At 46.5% G+C, this 17,324-nt stretch overlaps 1 protein-coding gene across 4 annotated transcripts in view; it reads left to right on the plus strand.

Moving 5' to 3' along the window:
• Positions 1 to 17,324, plus strand: part of SHROOM2 (shroom family member 2) — a 164,498-nt gene that overhangs the window by 90,067 nt on the left and 57,107 nt on the right. For 2 of the 4 annotated variants that reach the window (XM_005592935.4, XM_005592936.5), the window contains exon 3: positions 15,991 to 16,122. The exons of the other annotated variants lie outside the window; for them this stretch is intronic. In XM_005592935.4, the coding sequence (XP_005592992.3) occupies positions 15,991 to 16,122 (132 nt within the window). The remainder of the gene's footprint in view (positions 1 to 15,990; positions 16,123 to 17,324) is intronic. 4 annotated transcript variants of the gene reach the window in all.

Consider the following 17,324-nt stretch of genomic DNA (forward strand, 5'->3'; position numbering starts at 1 on the left):
GAGAAGCTGGTGCTGGGAAAGCGATGCAGGAGGAGACAGGCGGATCACTATCTCCACAGACAAATGAGGGCCAGAGCTTCCTCTTGCCCAGCGTGGGGGGAGCTGGAGACAAAGAGCATGTAACAGTCAGCCCTACCAAGTGCACGTATGTTCTTCTTTGTGAGGCCCAGGTGGCATCCACGGCCCGAGATGTCAGGGGAGGGGTGCTGACCGATACTCAGATCTATCGGTTAGGTCAGGAGGAGAGGATGAGGCTGGCAGTTTTGCTTTTCTCTTTCTTCCCAGGTGGTTTGTTGTTCCGTCTCTACTTGGCTGGGGAAGTGCTCCTTGTAGGAAAGTTCAGGGCAGACGTGTAGCCTTTTTGTGTGTGTGTGTGTGCGCGTGCGCGCGTGCGCACGTGTGCGTGTGTTTCCAGTTTTTTTCTTCTGCACTGTTTTCCTGGGTGCCCAGGCCCACCCCTGGAGAGTCCTGAGCAGGTCTTGAATAGATCTGGGCTGTGGAATTTTCACACAGAGCCACAGGCCATTTCACTGGGCATTTGCAGCAGGTCTACCACTTGCTGGCCTTATGCACAAGTTCTTGGGAAGGTTAAGGCCAGAAACTGGGTGGCCCTTTGGCATTTTCCTCATTAACTTAACCCAGTTGGGTTAGCACAAAAAGGAGGTCTGCCTGACGCCCTCAGGCTGCTCCAGAGGAGAGGGAGCAGAGTTGGGAGGGTGGGGAAGGACTGAGAAGGGGACAGCGGCTCCTCGCTTAGCTGGGCTCATCCTGTCCACTCGGTGCCAGGGACCGTGGCTGTTGCCTGTTGCTGTCTTCTCTCTGAAATCTGCATTAACAGCTCTGGGGAGAGAGTCGTCCATTTTTCTCCTTTCAGAGGCAAATGGCTGTTAAGTTCAGCTTCTAAAAAGTACCTATAATTTCAAACACCCTAGGGAAAATTTCTTTTAAATATCACATCATAAATTATTTTCTAAAGCTTTGCAATTACCCTTTTGGCTTTTCCCCCAAATATGCATTATAATGTTAGTTTTGTTTACAGCAAAATCCGCCTGCCACCTTGTCATGGAACCCACTCTGGGCAGTTTCTCTTGAACGGTCATGTGTTGCGAGTCATTTTGTAGGGGCCAAATCGTGGATAGGGTTGATTCATGTCACTTCCTGCCTCTTCGCTGGCAGCCCTAAACCCTCTTGTGAATCTAATTACATCCACTAAGCTTGCATTCAGGAGCCGCTTAGCCGCAGAGGGGAGGTTTTTTCCAGCAGGCTGTAAGGGTTTGCGAGACCATGTGGTGTGGTCCTGCATTTGAAGAGAAGAGGCTGGATGTCGAGGGACAGCACTCTTGTTTGCTAGGAGCTAATTTCTTACAACATGTGTCCCCTCTTGGGCGTTGCTAAGGTGCCCTGACTGCTGCTCCAAGCCCACGTTGTGCTGTGTCCCCCTCTGCTGCTGGCTCCTTGGAGCTGTCCTGGAGCAGGTGGCCCTGCAGCCCCAAGGTTGATTAGCACAGATGTTCCGGGAGCTGCTACTCACAACGTGGCAGCAGTAAGGGGCCGCCTAAGACGTCAGCAGGTTTACATCCCCACCCCACTCCCCCAGCACCCCACCCCCTCCAGAGCTACTCCTGAGGCAGAAATGGTGTGTGGTCAGACGGAGGGCATGCTCCTTAGTGGGGACACTGGAGGACGTCAGGTGAAACCCATGCCTTCGAGGCTGTCTGATGTCTTTGTCTGTGATTCAGGAGTGGGTATTTCTATCCTGTGAACATTTGGGGGCTAATGGCTGTTTGCTACTCTGCTTATTTTCTTGTTAAAACAAAGGAGACCCTGACTTGTTTAGGCTATTTTCCATTATGGTTTTTATTTCATTTATTTTGAGTGAAGGAAAGAAGGGAGAGAGGGAGGGAGGGAGGATGGGAGGAAAGAAGGATGACATCTCACTCTGTTGCCCGTGCTGGAGTGCAGTGACTACTGACAGGCATAGTCATAGCTCGCTGCAGCCTCAAACTTCTGGGCGCAAGTGATCCTCTTGCCTCAGCCTACTGAGTAGCTGGGACTACAGGTGCATGTCACCATGCCCAGCTTACTGTTTTTCTTTTTTTAATTTAATTTTATTTTTTCTATCGTTTTGTGACAGAGTCTCATTCTTTTGTCCAGGCTGGAGTGCAGTGGCACGATCTCAGCTCACTGCAACCTTTGCCTCCCGGGTTCAAATGATTCTCGTGCTTCAGCCTCCCCAGTAGCTGGTACTACAGGCGTGTGCCACCACACCTGGCTAATTTTTGTATTTTTAGTAGGGATGGGGTTTCGCCATGTTGGCCAGGCTGGTCTTGAACTCCTGGCCTCAAGGGATCTGCCCCACTTGGCCTGCCAAAGTGCTGGGATTACAGGCGTCAGCCACCGCACCTGGCCAGCTTATTGTTTTTATTAAGTAAAATCAGGAGAAGAAAAACCACATAGATCAAATTGTTTTATTTTGGGGAAAGTTACTTCTATTGGGGTTTTGCCTTAGTGTGTGGTTTAGGTAATTTAATCAGATGAATCAATGTTTGCAAATAGTGATGGTTGTTAATATAGTAAGACTTACAGAGAATGTTTAGCTTACTTTTGTGTTTATTTGGGGTCTCTGGAGGACCTGTATGTGCTGTGCAGTGGGATCCACACTGTACAGCTTAAGGTTATTTTGAGGTTCAAGGAATTGAGAAGTTAGCATCAGCATTAGCAATGAAGTTTAAATGACTTTTTTTTTTTTTATGGGTTCTGCAAATGGCGTAGGCTTTTATTTTTAAAAATGGAGCAGCTCTAATGAGATCCACCAAATTGAAAGCCCTGAGCTTTAGGAGAAAAGGTTGATGTACACTGGTTGAATTCCCAGTTTGCTATTGGCTTGGAAAGAAGAGTGTTCTGGTGAAATTTTGAGAGCAGACCCTGGGAATGTCCTCCCTTGAGACTTGAGGGCGCAGGGATCTGGGAACAGGTCTTCGTGTCTGTCGTCTGGGAGGTAGTGTCCTGCGAGAGGCAGCAGCCCAGCAGACACCAAGGGCCCCTGGGCTCACATGCTGACCTCTTAGTGGGCTTGGCAGGGCAGGAGGCCCACATGTAGCTTCTGTCCAGTGTGCCACTTGCCCTTGCAGTCACCCCTGAAGGACAGGTAGATGAAGCCTTTGCAGGTTGAGATGCCCCCAGAGGCTCTGTCCGTCCCACACTGAGCACACTGAGCGGGTCCCCTCTCTGTCCATCCCATCCTTGGCTGTGGCAGCACTGGCACGCTGTGGCATGCTCTGCTCTGCACTGGCCGCTTTGTCCAGATGGAGACAAACATCACTTTCAGTGTGTTGCCAAGGGGCAAGGAGAGGTGATATTGGCAGAGCCATGAGCGATGGTTGCCCGGCAGGTCATAAAGGTGGAGTAAATGTCGCCTCTTCTTAGAACTGTCGCCTCAAGCCCGGTTACCACTCATACCCCTTGTTTCCAAGGTGGGAGAGTCTGGGGGAAGAAATGAAGTACCTGACACAGCCTTGGCCCTTTCTACAAAGTGAGGGGCATACTTTGTCTGTAACAATAGCCTTTTGTTTGTTTGTTTGTTTTTTATACTTTAAGTTCTAGGGTACATGTGCCCAACATGCAGGTTTGTTACATATGTATACATGTGCCATGTTGGTGTGCTGCAGCCATTAACTTGCCATTTACATTCGGTATATCTCCTAATGCTCTCCCTCCCCCGTCCCCTCACCCCACAACAGGCCCCAGTGTGTGATGTTCCCCCTTCCTGTGTCCAAGTGATCTCATTGTTCAATTCCCACCTATGAGTGAGAACATGTGGTGTTTGGTTTTCTGTTCTTGTGATAGTTTGCTGAGAATGATGGTTTCCAGCTGCATCCATGTCCCTACAAAGGACATAAACTCTTCCTTTTTTATGGCCGCATAGTATTCCATGGTGTATATGTGCCACATTTTCTTAATCCAGTCTGTCATGGATGGACATTTGGGTTGGTTCCAAGTCTTTGCTATTGTGAATAATGCCACAATAAACATACATGTGCATGTGTCTTTATAGCAGCATGACTTATAATCCTTTGGGTATATCCCCAGTAATGGGATTGCTGGGTCAAATGGTATTTCCAGTTCTAGATCCTTGAGGAATCGCCACACTGTCTTCCACAATGGTTGAACTAGTTTACAGTCCCACCAACAGTATAAAAGTGTTCCTATTTCTCCACAACCTCTCCAGCACCTGTTGTTTCCTGACTTTTTAATGATTGCCATTCTAACTGGTGTGAGATGGTATCTCATTGTGGTTTTGATTTGCATTTCTTTGATGGCGAGTGATGATGAGCATTTTTTCATGTGTCTGTTGGCTGCATAAATGTCTTCTTTTGAGAAGTGTCTGTTCATATCCTTTGCCCACGTTTTGATGGGGTTGTTTGTTTTTTTCTTGTAAATTTGTTTGAGTTCTTTGTAGGTTCTGGATATTAGCCCTTTGTCAGATGAGTAGATTGCAAAAATGTTCTCCTATTCTGTAGGTTGCCTGTTCACTCTGATGGTAGTTTCTTTTGCTGTGCAGAAGCTCTTTAGTTTAATTAGATCCCATTTGTCAATTTTGGCTTTTGTTGCCATTGCTTTTGGTGTTTTAGACATGAAGTCCTTGCCCATGCCTATGTCCTGAATGGTATTGCCTAGGTTTTCTTCTAGGGTTTTTATGGTTTTAGGTCTAACGTTTAAGTCTCTCAATGTTTCTGCTTTCTACTTATGGCTAGCCAGTTTTCCCAGCACCATTTATTAAATAGGGAATCCTTTCCCCATTTCTTGTTTTTGTCAGGTTTGTCAAGGATCAGATGGTTGTAGATGTATGGTATTATTTCTGAGGGCTCTGTTCTGTTCCATTGGTCTATATCTCTGTTTTGGTACCAGTACCATGCTGTTTTGGTTACTGTAGCCTTGTAGTATAGTTTGAAGTCAGGTAGCGTGATGCCTCCAGCTTTGTTCTTTTGGCTTAGGATTGTCTTGGCAATGCAGGCTCTTTTTTGGTTCCATATGAACTTTAAAGTAGTTTTTTCCAATTCTGTGAAGAAAGTCATTGATAGCTTAATGGGGATGACATTGAATCTATAAATTACCTTGGGCAGTATGGCCATTTTCACAATATTGATTCTTCCTATCCATGAGCATAGAATGTTCTTCCATTTGTTTGTGTCCTCTCTTATTTCCTTGAGCAGTTGCTGGTAGTTCTCCTTGAAGAGGTCCTTCACATCCCTTGTAAGTTGGATTCCTAGGTATTTTATTCTCTTTGAAGCAATTGTGAATGGGAGTTCACTCATGATTTGGCTCTCTGTTTGTCTGTTATTGGTGTATAAGAATGCTTGTGATTTTTGCACATTGATTTTGTATCCTGAGACTTTGCTGAAGTTGCTTATCAGCTTAAGGAGATTTTGGAAAAGCGTGTTTTTGTTGTTGTTGTTGTTGTTAAAAGCCTGGTTTTTTTTTGTTGTTGTTGTTTGTTTGTTTTAACGTCACTTGCTAATTTGTTCACACAAAGAAAATGCTCCATAATGAAAACAACTTCATCCCATGTCTCCCTCCCACCCAGACAGACACATTCATATCCCTCCTGTCCCCAACTGCAAGATGCATTCCTACGTCTTGGCTATCTTTTAGAACCAAACCCTCATAAAAACCATTTAGAATAGTTGCCTGATAACTTGGTTTTATTGCTAAAGAAAGCCTGTTTGTGGCAGTTAAGAGTCCAAAGGCGTTTTGAATGGAATGTAGTGGCGTGTTTAAGGAGAGGGCTCAGAAGGATTTGCTGAATGGTAGTCATGACAGCATTGGTGGGGTTGTGAAATGGGCTGATTAAATAACTGAAGTAGTTCCGGTGTCCAGACCATGTTTTAGTAAGGTAGCCAGTGTCATGGACAGGGCAGGTGGCAACAGTTCTTTGCACCACGGAGGGTGGTTGTACCATTTACTCTGCTGGTTGTGGGTGTGCTTGCCTTTAATAATAGGGAAAGCAAGGTCATTGGTCTGCAGCTGTAGTAAATGACAAAAAAAGAGGAAGGAATCAGATCTTTCTTCCGTGATTTCACTACTTTGATTTGCCAACTATGACGTGGTTTATTAGATGTAAAGACACAGAGGAAAGTTCTCTGGCTCAATGCCCTTGCAAAGAAAAGGATGCCTCCCACCCTCTTGGTGAGATGATAAGTGATCAAATAAGGGAAGATTTTTTTCAGCCACTCGGCACATGTCAATCACATGCGAGTGGACGTCTGGCTTACCATAGTGACCACACATGCAGTGGTATTTAATAGTTCTCTGAATGTGTGTAGGATCTGTACAAGGTTTGGAATAAAAGCACACGCTTCCTTTGGAGAAATGTTATTTAGTTGTAATAGCATTTCACTACTGCCACATTCAGTTCACCTATGGTGGTAGTGCCTGTAACTTTTTATTCGGAGGAATTCGTGGACCTTCCTCTCCCTGCGTCTTCGATTTTGCCACTGAGTTTCATCTCTTTTCATGGTCCAGGCTCAACGTTTCTTTGCTGCACTGCGACTCAAGTCTCTTTTATTGGTTACTTTCCCTAAACTTCATCTCTCTTCTCTATACCTTGGTTTTTGTTTTTCTGTGAAGAATATCTTCTTAACTCTTCTAGTACCGTGGGTAACCATGGGCTCTGGGAAGGGAATTTGAGGATGAATTGAGTAAAAATACAGTAAATTATTATGGGCTTTATGTAATGAGCAGAACTCCAGAAAGGGCGAGGTGGGGATATTGTTTGCTGAGATCTTCTAGTGGGCAGAATTCCAGAAAGGGCTAGGGGAGATTATTTCCTGAAATCTCTTTCCTTTGCATCTATTTACGTGGCTAGAACGCTTTGTACATAGGATAGCATTTAGAGGACAGCAGTCTTGCAATCTCTTGTTGCTTTTTTTTTTTTGGTAAGGCTTTTGCCATGTGTATACTGATATGTTGACTCAACAGGTTAAACATTTTGTGTCTTTATTCTTATATCCGTGGTGTTCATCCTTAAGGCTGTATAAAATGAGTCATATTAATGACTGCACAAGTGAATATGCTGAGTTTCTTTGCCAACAGATTCACTCTGTTGAAACATGGCCAGGAAATTGTGTGGGTGCCCTTTTTAAAACATCAAGCTGAATGAAATGATGATTTGACACTTGGGGCATATATGGTTAAACACAAGTGGTTTGGATACTGGGACAGAGATCGTCTTTTTTTTTTTTTTCCCCCCTGTCTTTCCAACAGTAATGGGTTTGTAGAAATGAAGATTACAAAGGTTAATGGGAAAAACAAGTCATTCGGGTCTGCTCCACTCCTCTGTTCTGTGCTGCTCGGTTCTGCCTGTGGCTTCTGTGGCATTCCTCCGCAGTCTTTTCTGCCATAGGACTCAGGTTGAACACCAGAGGTTGAGGCCAGAGGTGGGGCACGCTCTTGCTAGGGGTGAGGCAGGCAGGCTGGCTGGGTGGAGAGCAATTCTGGGGCTCTCACCCCACGTGAATGCTGCTGCTGGGCCCTGACGTTTGCTTACAATGCAGCTCTGATGTCTCAGTTTCAGCTACTTAGGTCATTTGGGAATTTTTATCTTGCCTCAGTTCTCTTCATGTTTAAAAGCAGGAACTACTTGCCTCTTATCTCCTAGGACCATAGACTTTATCAGGCATGATGTCACCATTCACGCAGGCATTGCCGGCACCACTGCCCGGGAAAAGACACTGCATATAAATCTTCCCACAGTGCCTTTGGGAGGTGACTTTTCTTACAGAAAATACATGCAGAGTTAACCATTTCTAGAATGCTCTGGTGTATTTGTATACATTCATGTGATGTATGTGAGAAGCACTCCCACCACGTGGTTGAAATCATTCCTTTAGGTCCCGCTTTCCAGGAGCTTGCAGCGGAGTGGGCTGAACGGCTCTCACAAGTGCAGACTCAGAGAGGAAGGAAGGGTGGAAGTCGATCCAGGAAAGTCTTTGCTGAGGACAGGCCAGTGGAGCCATCCATTGCAGCTGAGGCAGTTTTGAGAGGCAGATATAAACGTCTGCCAGGTGCTCCAAAGCTGGAAGCCATAGCTGGAAGTTCTAGTGAGAACAGTAGAGGGGGAGGCTTGGGAGAAGGAGGTGGAAACACAGAATGGGGCCAGCACACAGCAGCTCACACAGAGCTGCTCAGGTGGTGCAGACACTCCTGGCCCACTGCAGCCCAGACTTCCTAGGTCTTGGGGAACTGAGAATTTGCTTTATCTGCCAAGACCCCAGATACTATAGACGCTGCCAGCCCAGGGAGCATGCTCTGAGAACCCCTGGACTAGACCACAGAGAACCTAGCATGGACTTCCTTCTGTGGAAACTGGGAGCAGCTGATGGTTCTAGAGTGAGGGCAAGACCTGGCCAGAGCTGTGTTGCATGCAGGGAGACTGGGAGAGGAAGAAGCCTTCCAGAGGATTGGCAGGAAAAGGAAGGAAGCAGAGTCAGAACTGGGTTTCATTTGATGTTTGCAGAGAGGTGGTTTTTGTTTAAAGGATTAGCAGAGTGTGGGCAACTGCCAGGTAAATTCCCCTCTCCCCAGACCCTGGGGTCTGACATCAGGAAGCTTGTCACAGTCCCTGAGGCCCCCAGAGTGTTTCCAGGGCTTCCCTTCCTGGCCCGGTATCTGCAAGGCCTTTCCAACTACGGACTCTTCTTTCAAACCCTGCTCTTCCTTATCTCCAAGAAGCCCTTAGAAACCATTATTTATCTGTTTTCCCACAAAACCTTTGTCAGCTCCCAGTGTAGGACAGAAGCCCCCCACCTATGCAATACCACCACCACCACCCCTGTTCCCCCATCCCAATTTGCAGGCAGGGAGACCAGGTGGGCCTATATTTCAGACCATAGGCTCCCAGCAGGCCAAGGCGCCTCCCTTCCCAGACCCTGCCTTGGCCTCCAGCCAGTGTTCTCACTGTGCGCTTAGTTAGCTGGGGGCACGAAACACAAACTATTTGTCTTGGGAGGTGGTGCTTCTTTGCTTTCTTCTAAAAGGTTAGGAAAATAACCCAACACTCGTGATCTTTCTTTCTTTCTTTCTTTCTTTCTTTCTTTCTTTCTTTCTTTCTTTCTTTCTTTCTTTCTTTCTTTCTTTCTTTCTTTCTTTCGTGTGAGGGAAGGGAAGGAATTCTGCTCTTTGTGAATAATAAAGATTTCCTTGAAACAGTTCTTGGAATAATTCCTTTTAAAAATAAAACAGGATATTTGATATCTAATCTGTTGTTCTTTCTTTTTTTAGAGATGGAGTCTTGCTCTGTCACCCAGGCAGAAGAACAGTGGTGCAATAATAGCTCACTGCAGCCTTGAACTCCTGGGCTCAAGCATACAGCTGTTGTTCTTAATGTTCAATGACATCCTAGCATTTTTTTATATTTGTGATCTAAACCCTGTCCTTAAAAAAAAAAAGAAAAGAAAAGAAAACACCACCCAAAACACTACCTAGCATATAAAATTACTCTAAAAAATTGAAGTAAGTTTCAATTAAGTTTGGTATACAATCTGTGGGAAGGGATTTCAGGGCAACCCACCATTAGAATGAATAGTTCCATCTGGAGTACCAGAAAACTTGGTATTGTCAATACCATGGTGTTTTGTTATATGAAAGGAATAGTATGCATTGACTGAAGATTATGTTTTGGAAGAATGATAATGGCCTGGGCCAGGTGTGGTGGCTCATGCCTGTAATCCCAGCACTTTGGGAGTCCGAGGTGGGAGGATTGCTTGAGCACAGGAGTTCAAGACCAGCCTGGGTGACATGATGAGACCTCATCTCTTTAAAAAATTTTTAAATTAAATAAATAAAATTTTAAATGATAATGGCTTGGGAGAATGATCACAAAACCAGGCAGACTGGGGAAAGAAAGGCACTCTTCAAGTCTGCAGGATGAAAGGGAATGCACAGAAACATGTGTGTCCTGGTCCTGCACATGAGACCCACAGTTCTAGGGACAAGGTGATTTAAAACGTTTAAAGAGTGTGTGGCTTGTGCAGGAGGAAACACCACAGCCTTCCATCTACTCAAGTCCTTCTGGGAGCCCTTGAAACTCAGCCAGAGGGACCGTGAGTGTAGGCGGGCTCTAGGTGGCGCCAGAGCTCTCTATCCCCAACTCCACGGGTCTGTGGTTGAGCGACCAGCATGTAGGGGCTGAAGGTCCCCCCCATCATCTCCTTATCAACACCAATCCAGCCGTTTCAGAGGTGCCAACAAACAGAAACCAGTCTGACCCTGGCTTGATCCCCAAATACTTTCATTATGCATCAGGAAATTCAGAGGACTTGGGGAAAAAAGCATATATATTTTAGTAAATTTTCACTGTCCACAGTAACCAAGATATCTTCAGTTAAAGCAGAAAGAGTATAACTCTTTTCACTGTGTGTCTTCATTTGTTTATTAAAAAAAAAAAATCCCTAGGCCAGGTACAGGGGCTCATGCCTGTAATCCCAGCACTTTGAAAGGCTGAGGCAGGCAGATTTCTTGAGCTCAGGAGTGTGAGGCCAGCCTGGGCAACATAACGAGACCCCATCTCTCATTGTACAAAAAGTTAGCTGGGTGTGGTGGTGTGTGTCTGTGGTCCCAGCTGCTCAAGAGGCTGAGGTGGGAGGATCACTTGAGCCCAGGAGGTCGAGACTGCAGTAAGCCATGATTGCGTCACTGTACTCCAGCCTGGGTGGCAGAGGGAGAGCCTGTCAAAACAAAACAAACGAACAAAAAACAAAACAAAAAAAGCCACAATTCGTATAAGAACTGCTGACTGTGTCATATATGAGAACACATATATCTGTATATTATCTTTTTAAAAAGGAGCTTCTGGGTTTGTTTTCATTTTTTCACTGCCTCATACAGCATTGCTCATTCTCTTCAGACAGTTTGAAAGGTGTAAACCAGGTAAGATGCATTTTATGAAGGCATGGAAGTCTCACTTCCATGCCAGGTTCCCTGCCTGCCTCCGACAACTCCCACCCAAGCTGCCTTCTGCACATGCATTGCCGTCCATGGGAAGCCCTCTTCCATGCCATCAGCCTCCCTGGCTGTGATGCCCCTGTTCGGACTCTCCTATCTTCCTCTTTCCCTGGCCTGCATTTTGACCTCAACCCTGTGTCTTTTTGTCCCCGCCGATGGACACATCCACAGGGATGTCCCATAGCTATGGGAGATGCACAATATACACTTTGGGTTTTTGTTGTTGTTGATAATTAGGGTGAAATGCACACAAAATTTACCATCCTAACCATTGTGGTGTTCAGTAGTGTTAAGTATATTCACGTCATACAACCAATCTCCAGAAACTCGTTTCATCTTGCAAAACAGGCTCTATATGCATTAAACAGCAACTTCTCAGTCTCCCCTCCCCCACCCCTGGCAACCACCATTCTACTTTCTGCATTCATAATTTTGACAAATCAGGTACCTCATATAAGTTGAATCATACAGTATTTGTCCTTTTGTAACTGGCTACTGTCACGTAGAATACCGTCCCCAAGGTTCTTCCATGTTGTAGCATATGTCAAAATTTCCATTTTATTGCCAAGTAATGTTCCATTTTATGGATAGACCACATTTTGTTTGTGCATTCTTCCACCCATGGAACAGTATACGTTTTGACTAAATGTCCAGCTGTTAAAGTCTGTATTAGATACAAGCTGAATATCATCATTACAGAATAAACTTCTAAGGTAAAAGAGTAAATCTGGAATGATATTATTATTACAATTTTGTTTTAAAACATAACATTCAGATTTCAACAGAATGACATTTTGGTCCAGGAACGGGATTGTTCAGCCTTCTCAGCTGCTAGAAGGCTTCTGTGGTCACTGCCTTATTCATTTGCAACACTAAATTAATTTTTATTTTAGCCTGAGGCCAGTGGAAGGTTGAGATGTGTTTTGGATTTTTTGGCTAACTGCTGGTTTAGGTTAATGTTACCACCAAGCTGCTGTCTCCTGAATGTAACTGACCAAGCTAAAGGGCTAATTTCTCTTCATACTTGGATTTAAGGAATCGGTGCATTGGGATGATTCATTTTCTTTGAAACAGTTCTGCAAACTGAAGCTTTGTGTACATGGGGAGGAAGATACCTCCTGGATATTTTCAGAAGCAGATTTAAGGCTGAGCATAGTGGTGCATGCCTGTAATCTCAGTGCTTTCGGAGGCTGAGGCAGGAGAGTTGCTTGAGGCCAGGAGTTTGAGACCAGCCTGGGCAACATAGCAAGACCCCATCTCTACAAAAAATTAAAAATAAAAATTATTATATTTTTAAAAGCAGATTTAAGATGATTACTCTCCATTTTGATCTTCTTTGCTGCATGAAAAGTTGCCCCAAAATTAGTGGTGTCAAATAGAATTTCTAGTCATAAAATTGAGCACAAAGCAATTGACCTATACGGAGGTACTCAGAAGCATGCTATGTGTTAGGGCTGGCTATTTCAAGATTTAAAAATATGCTCTAGAAAATCTCCAAAAGGTAGTTATCTGCACATTATGAAAGTGTTGGGGAGGGAGGCGGTGTAAACAGTCACTGTGCTAGGGTCACGGGCAGCAGACAGTCGCAGGCGGGTAGCAGCGTCCCCGCCATGCAGATGAGATGGGGTTACTATATCTCTAAGGCAGTGCTCCAGCTGCAGGGCTGCAGATGTTCCGTATCTGTGCTGCCCATGCAGTAGCCACTACCCACATGTGGTCTTTGAGCACTCGCAATGTGGCCAGAATGACCAAGGAGCTGAACTTTGGATTTTGTCACTTTGAATAAATTAACCACTTGTGAATAGGGATAAGTGACTTCCTTCTTCCCTCATGACTCGTCAGTGGCTACACCCGGGATTGATGTGCGTCTGTCCAGGGCCAAAGCTAGGAATAGAGGCAGGGCACAGCTGGGACTCACTCTCTCCCTTACCCCATGACAGGGGCCTTCCGCGGGGTTGGCTTGGGCCTTGGTTCTGGCTGCCAACTGGGTTCCTCAGTCTTTTTCCATGTCGCCTCTGCAGGGGCCATATGTGCAAATGACTTCCTTCTCTCCTGTGTCTGGTGCGTAGGCCAGGAGGTTGGGCGACAGCTGGGGCTGCCTGGTGTTGCTTTCCACGCGGCCTTTCCGCGTGGCTCACTTGGGCTTCCTCATGCCACGGCATCACAAGGTCACTGGATTTCTCATAATCTATCGTGTGTGTGTGTGTGTGTGTGTGTTTACTTATTATTTTTTAAGACAGAGTCTCGCTCTGTTGCCCAGGCTGGAGTGCAGTGGCATGATCTTGGCTCACTGCAACCTCTGCCTCCCGAGTTCATGCCATTCTCCTGCCTCAGCCTCCCAAGTAGCTGGGACTACAGGCGCCCGCCACCACACCCGGCTAATTTTTTGTATTTTTATTAGAGATGGGGTTTCACTGTGTTAGCCAGGATGGTCTCGATCTCCGACCTCGTGATCCACCTGCCTCAGCCTCCCAAAGTGCTGGGATTACAGGCGTGAGACACCACGCCTGGCCTACACATATATATATTTTTAAGAGACAGGGTCTTACTCTGTCACCTAGGCTGGAATGCAGTAGTGCAAACACGGCTCACTACAGCCTCAACCTCCTGGGCTCTGTGGTAGCTGCAACCACAGGCATGTGCCACCACGCCTGGCTGATTTTTTTATTTTTGTGCAGAGATGGGGTCTTGCTATGCTGCCCAGGCTGATCTCAAACTCCTGCCCGAAAGCAGTCCTCCCACAGCAGCCTCTCAAAGTCCTGGGATTACAGGTGTGAGCCACAGCACCCAGTCATTTGCATGTATACTTTGTGAGAACAAAATCTGCTGCTAATATTCTTATGTGTGCTTTCTAATGATAGTTTATCTGGGAGAACTTTTATTGTACCCATGGAGAACTGCTGACCCTCTAAACCAGCTAGTAGCCCAGTTATTCCCATAGCAGGGTTGAACTAGTGTCATCTTGAGTGTCAGACGTTTTCTTTTCCTAGCCTTCTCTTTTTCTCCCCTTTCCTCCAGTTTCAGTCAGTCTAGTTTATTTTCTTCATTAATTAACTATAAAGGAAGATGAAAGAAGTTATGGATGTCATAGCACAGAGAAAGCCAGCTGAAAATGAAATTCACATGGCCAGAACCTTCCTTACGAGGATTTTGAGAAATTCCATGAGGTACAGTCTGGGTTTTACAATTGCTTTCCTTCCATGGGGTGCTGAATTTGTCTTTTATACTTTCTCTTTGGTTCCTGGGAAACTATCATAAAGTCAGCATGTTCCACATTTTGCCACCCATATACTTTTCCTCGTTAAAATGATCTGAGTCATCGAAAGGTTTGTGTTATACATGCTTTTCAGTTTTATTTTGTAAGATGTTCTTTATTGCATAATATTCTTTAATGTTTTTGCCTGCTGGGAAAAACGTCTGATCTCCACAAAGTATTTAAAGAGGCCCACTTGAGCTTGTTCTCCATTCTTGATTGGGCTATCAGCTGTCAGTTCTGTCCCAAATTAGAGAAAAGTAAAGCTGGCTTCCTACCATGAGGCTGGAGAAGTGAGTGCGGAAGGATCTCCTGCCCGGCAGTGTTCCCCTGGAGGCCCTATTGCATTACCGACATCCATCGGGATTTCTAACCAGACACACCTCATCACATCTGGGCAGATGTGGCCAAGACACTAAGAAGACACACATGGGATGGTGGGGACTGTGGCGGGGGAGCCCAGGAAAGCCCCTCTGTGTTCAGGAGCCCTGGCTGAAGGGACTCTAGCCTTTTGGTGCGGGTTGTCATGACTCCCTGGGGGGATCTTTGGTTGACTAAGAGACTCAGGGTAAGATGCAGCTACTAGTCTTAGTCAACCAGAAGGTGGCTGTCTTTACTTTGTTACCTAGGTAAACAGACACAGATAAGCTGTCTGAACTCTGTGTGACCCGACTGCCTAGGGGACTCATTTACCTTTTCTCCAGCGAAAGATAGGGGGTTCTCTGTGTGTTCATGTTGGGGCGGGCAGAGGGCAAAATTTGTGTACTCGTTTATTTAGAATAAATGTTCTTTATTTTTACATTTCTGAGATTTTAAATTGGCAAGTTAACCATATTTATGGAGGAACACATTTTAGAGATAAGGGCCAGCCGGGTCTACAGTGGCCCACACCTGTAATCCCAGTACCTTGGGAGGCCAAGATGAGTGGATCACTTGAGGTCAGGAGTTCAAGACCAGCCTGGCCAACATGGTGAAACCTGGTCTCTACTAAAAATACAGAAATTAGCTGGGCGTGGTGGTGAGCGCCTGTAATCCCAGCTACTTGGGAGGCTAAGGCAGGAGAAACACTTGAACCTGGGAGGCCCAGGTTGCAGTGATCCATTGCACTCCAGCCTGGGCGACAAAGTGAGACTCCATCTCAAAAATAAAGATAAGGGCTGCTGCACATCTGGAGCCTGTGATTCCCACTCTGGTTAGGGCAAATGGGTAGTGAGCAAAAATCTAAAAAGAAGGTGTGGGTTTGGATTAAGTGTGCAACCCCTGAACATGGTGCCATGCGCCTGCCTGAGTTGCTGTGACCAGTGTCAGTCTCTGCACTGTTTGGCACAAGCGTGCGCGCTGTGCACATTCCCTGAACCCCCTGCACTGTTTGACTTGAGCACACACACGCTGCGTGCAGTCCCCGAGCCCCCTGCACTGTTTGGCATGAGTACACGTGCGCTGTGTGCGGTCCTCGAGCCCCTTGCACTGTTTGGCACAAGAGCGCATGCGCTGTGTGCGGTCCTCAACCCCCTGCACTGTTCGTTTGGCACAAGCGCACGTGCTGTGTGCGGTCCTGAGCCCCCTGCACTGTTTGGCACAAGCACACGTGCGCTGTGTGCAGTCCTCAAGCCCCCTGCACTGTTTGGCATGAGCGTGTGCCCTGTGTGCGGTCCCTGAGCCCCCTGCACTGTTTGGCACGAGGGTGAGCGCTGTGTGCAGTCCCTGACCCCCGCCTCCCCTGCGTTCTTTTCTAGGAGGAGCGAGCTGGGCTGGAGGCCTCACTCCTGGCATGCCACCAAGTTCTCTGACAGCCACCCTGAGCTAGCGGCCTCCCCGTTCCCCTCCGCCAGCGGCTGTCCTTCCTGGTCTGGCCGACACCATGCGAGGTAGGCACCCATTCCCGTCCAGGACGCCAGGTTTGTTTAGCCTTCTACAGGGAGCACACTCCTGACTGCAGAATTATTTTGATGTTTCTGATGAGACTGGGCCACTGACACATAATCACAGTTGGAGTGCTCTGAATTTTTGACTGAACCGGCAAGCATGTGACACAAAATGAAATGGCAAGACAAGGCGTGAGCAAGAAGGGGAGCATAGGACTTGGGTTTCGGCCAAGCTCCTTTGGGATTGACCAGGTGGGATGCCAGGCGGTAGGGTTCTGAGCCGGTGGGATGGCGTTGACGGCACCCCTCCTTTCCAGGGTTTTACACACGGACTGGAAGGCAGGAGATCTATATGGGGCGGCAGGTGTATCTTGTAAAAGCTCCCAAGAGGTTCTGTTAAGCTTTGGTAGCCTCTCCTCAACCCTCTTGGCGTTAGTGGCAGTATCCTCACTAGTCTCCTGTTAAGAGGATGGCGGTAACAGCAGATAGTCTGGTTTTGGTGTGCGTGTGTGGATGTCTCCCTGCTTATGTGAGTGTGTGTGTGTGTGTGTATCTGTGTGTGTTTATGGGTGTGAGTGTGTGTGTGGGGTGTGAGTGTGCATGTGTATTTCTACATGTTTGTGTGTCCTTGTATGTGTATGAGTGTTCATGTGTCCATCTGTATGTGTTCATGTGTGCCTGTATGTGTGCATGTGCATCTATTTGCTTGTATGTGCATGTGTGTGCACGTGTATATGTATATGTGAGTGTGTGAGTATGAGTGAGCATGTCTGGTGTGTGTGTGTGTGTGTGTGTGTGTGTTCAGGTATGTGCGTATGTCTGGAGCTAATGTAACCACCCAGTTTTTGGCTATTAATAAATACTGGTCTTGGCTGGGCGCAATGGTTCATGCTGGTAATCCCAACACTTTGGAAAGCTAAGGTGGGAAGATTGCTTGAGTTCAAGACCACCCGGGACAACACAGCAAGACCCCATCAAAAGGCATCCGTTTGGTAAAAAGGCATGTCACGGGGAGGACACAGTCTTTTCAGCCTGTGCTCAGTTTCTCCCTGTCTCTGCTAAAATCCAGATGTACTGAGCTGCAACCTCAGCCTCAGCAACTTCACCCTGGGAAGTTGCTGTTTGGCGTTTTGGTATTTCCACGGAGGGCCAGCTGCATCCACCGCCTTGCCCTTTGCCATTGCTGATGCTAAAGCACACCCTGC

The sequence above is a fragment of the Macaca fascicularis genome, chromosome X (assembly GCF_037993035.2).
Source record: "Macaca fascicularis isolate 582-1 chromosome X, T2T-MFA8v1.1".
NCBI lineage: Eukaryota > Metazoa > Chordata > Mammalia > Primates > Cercopithecidae > Macaca > Macaca fascicularis.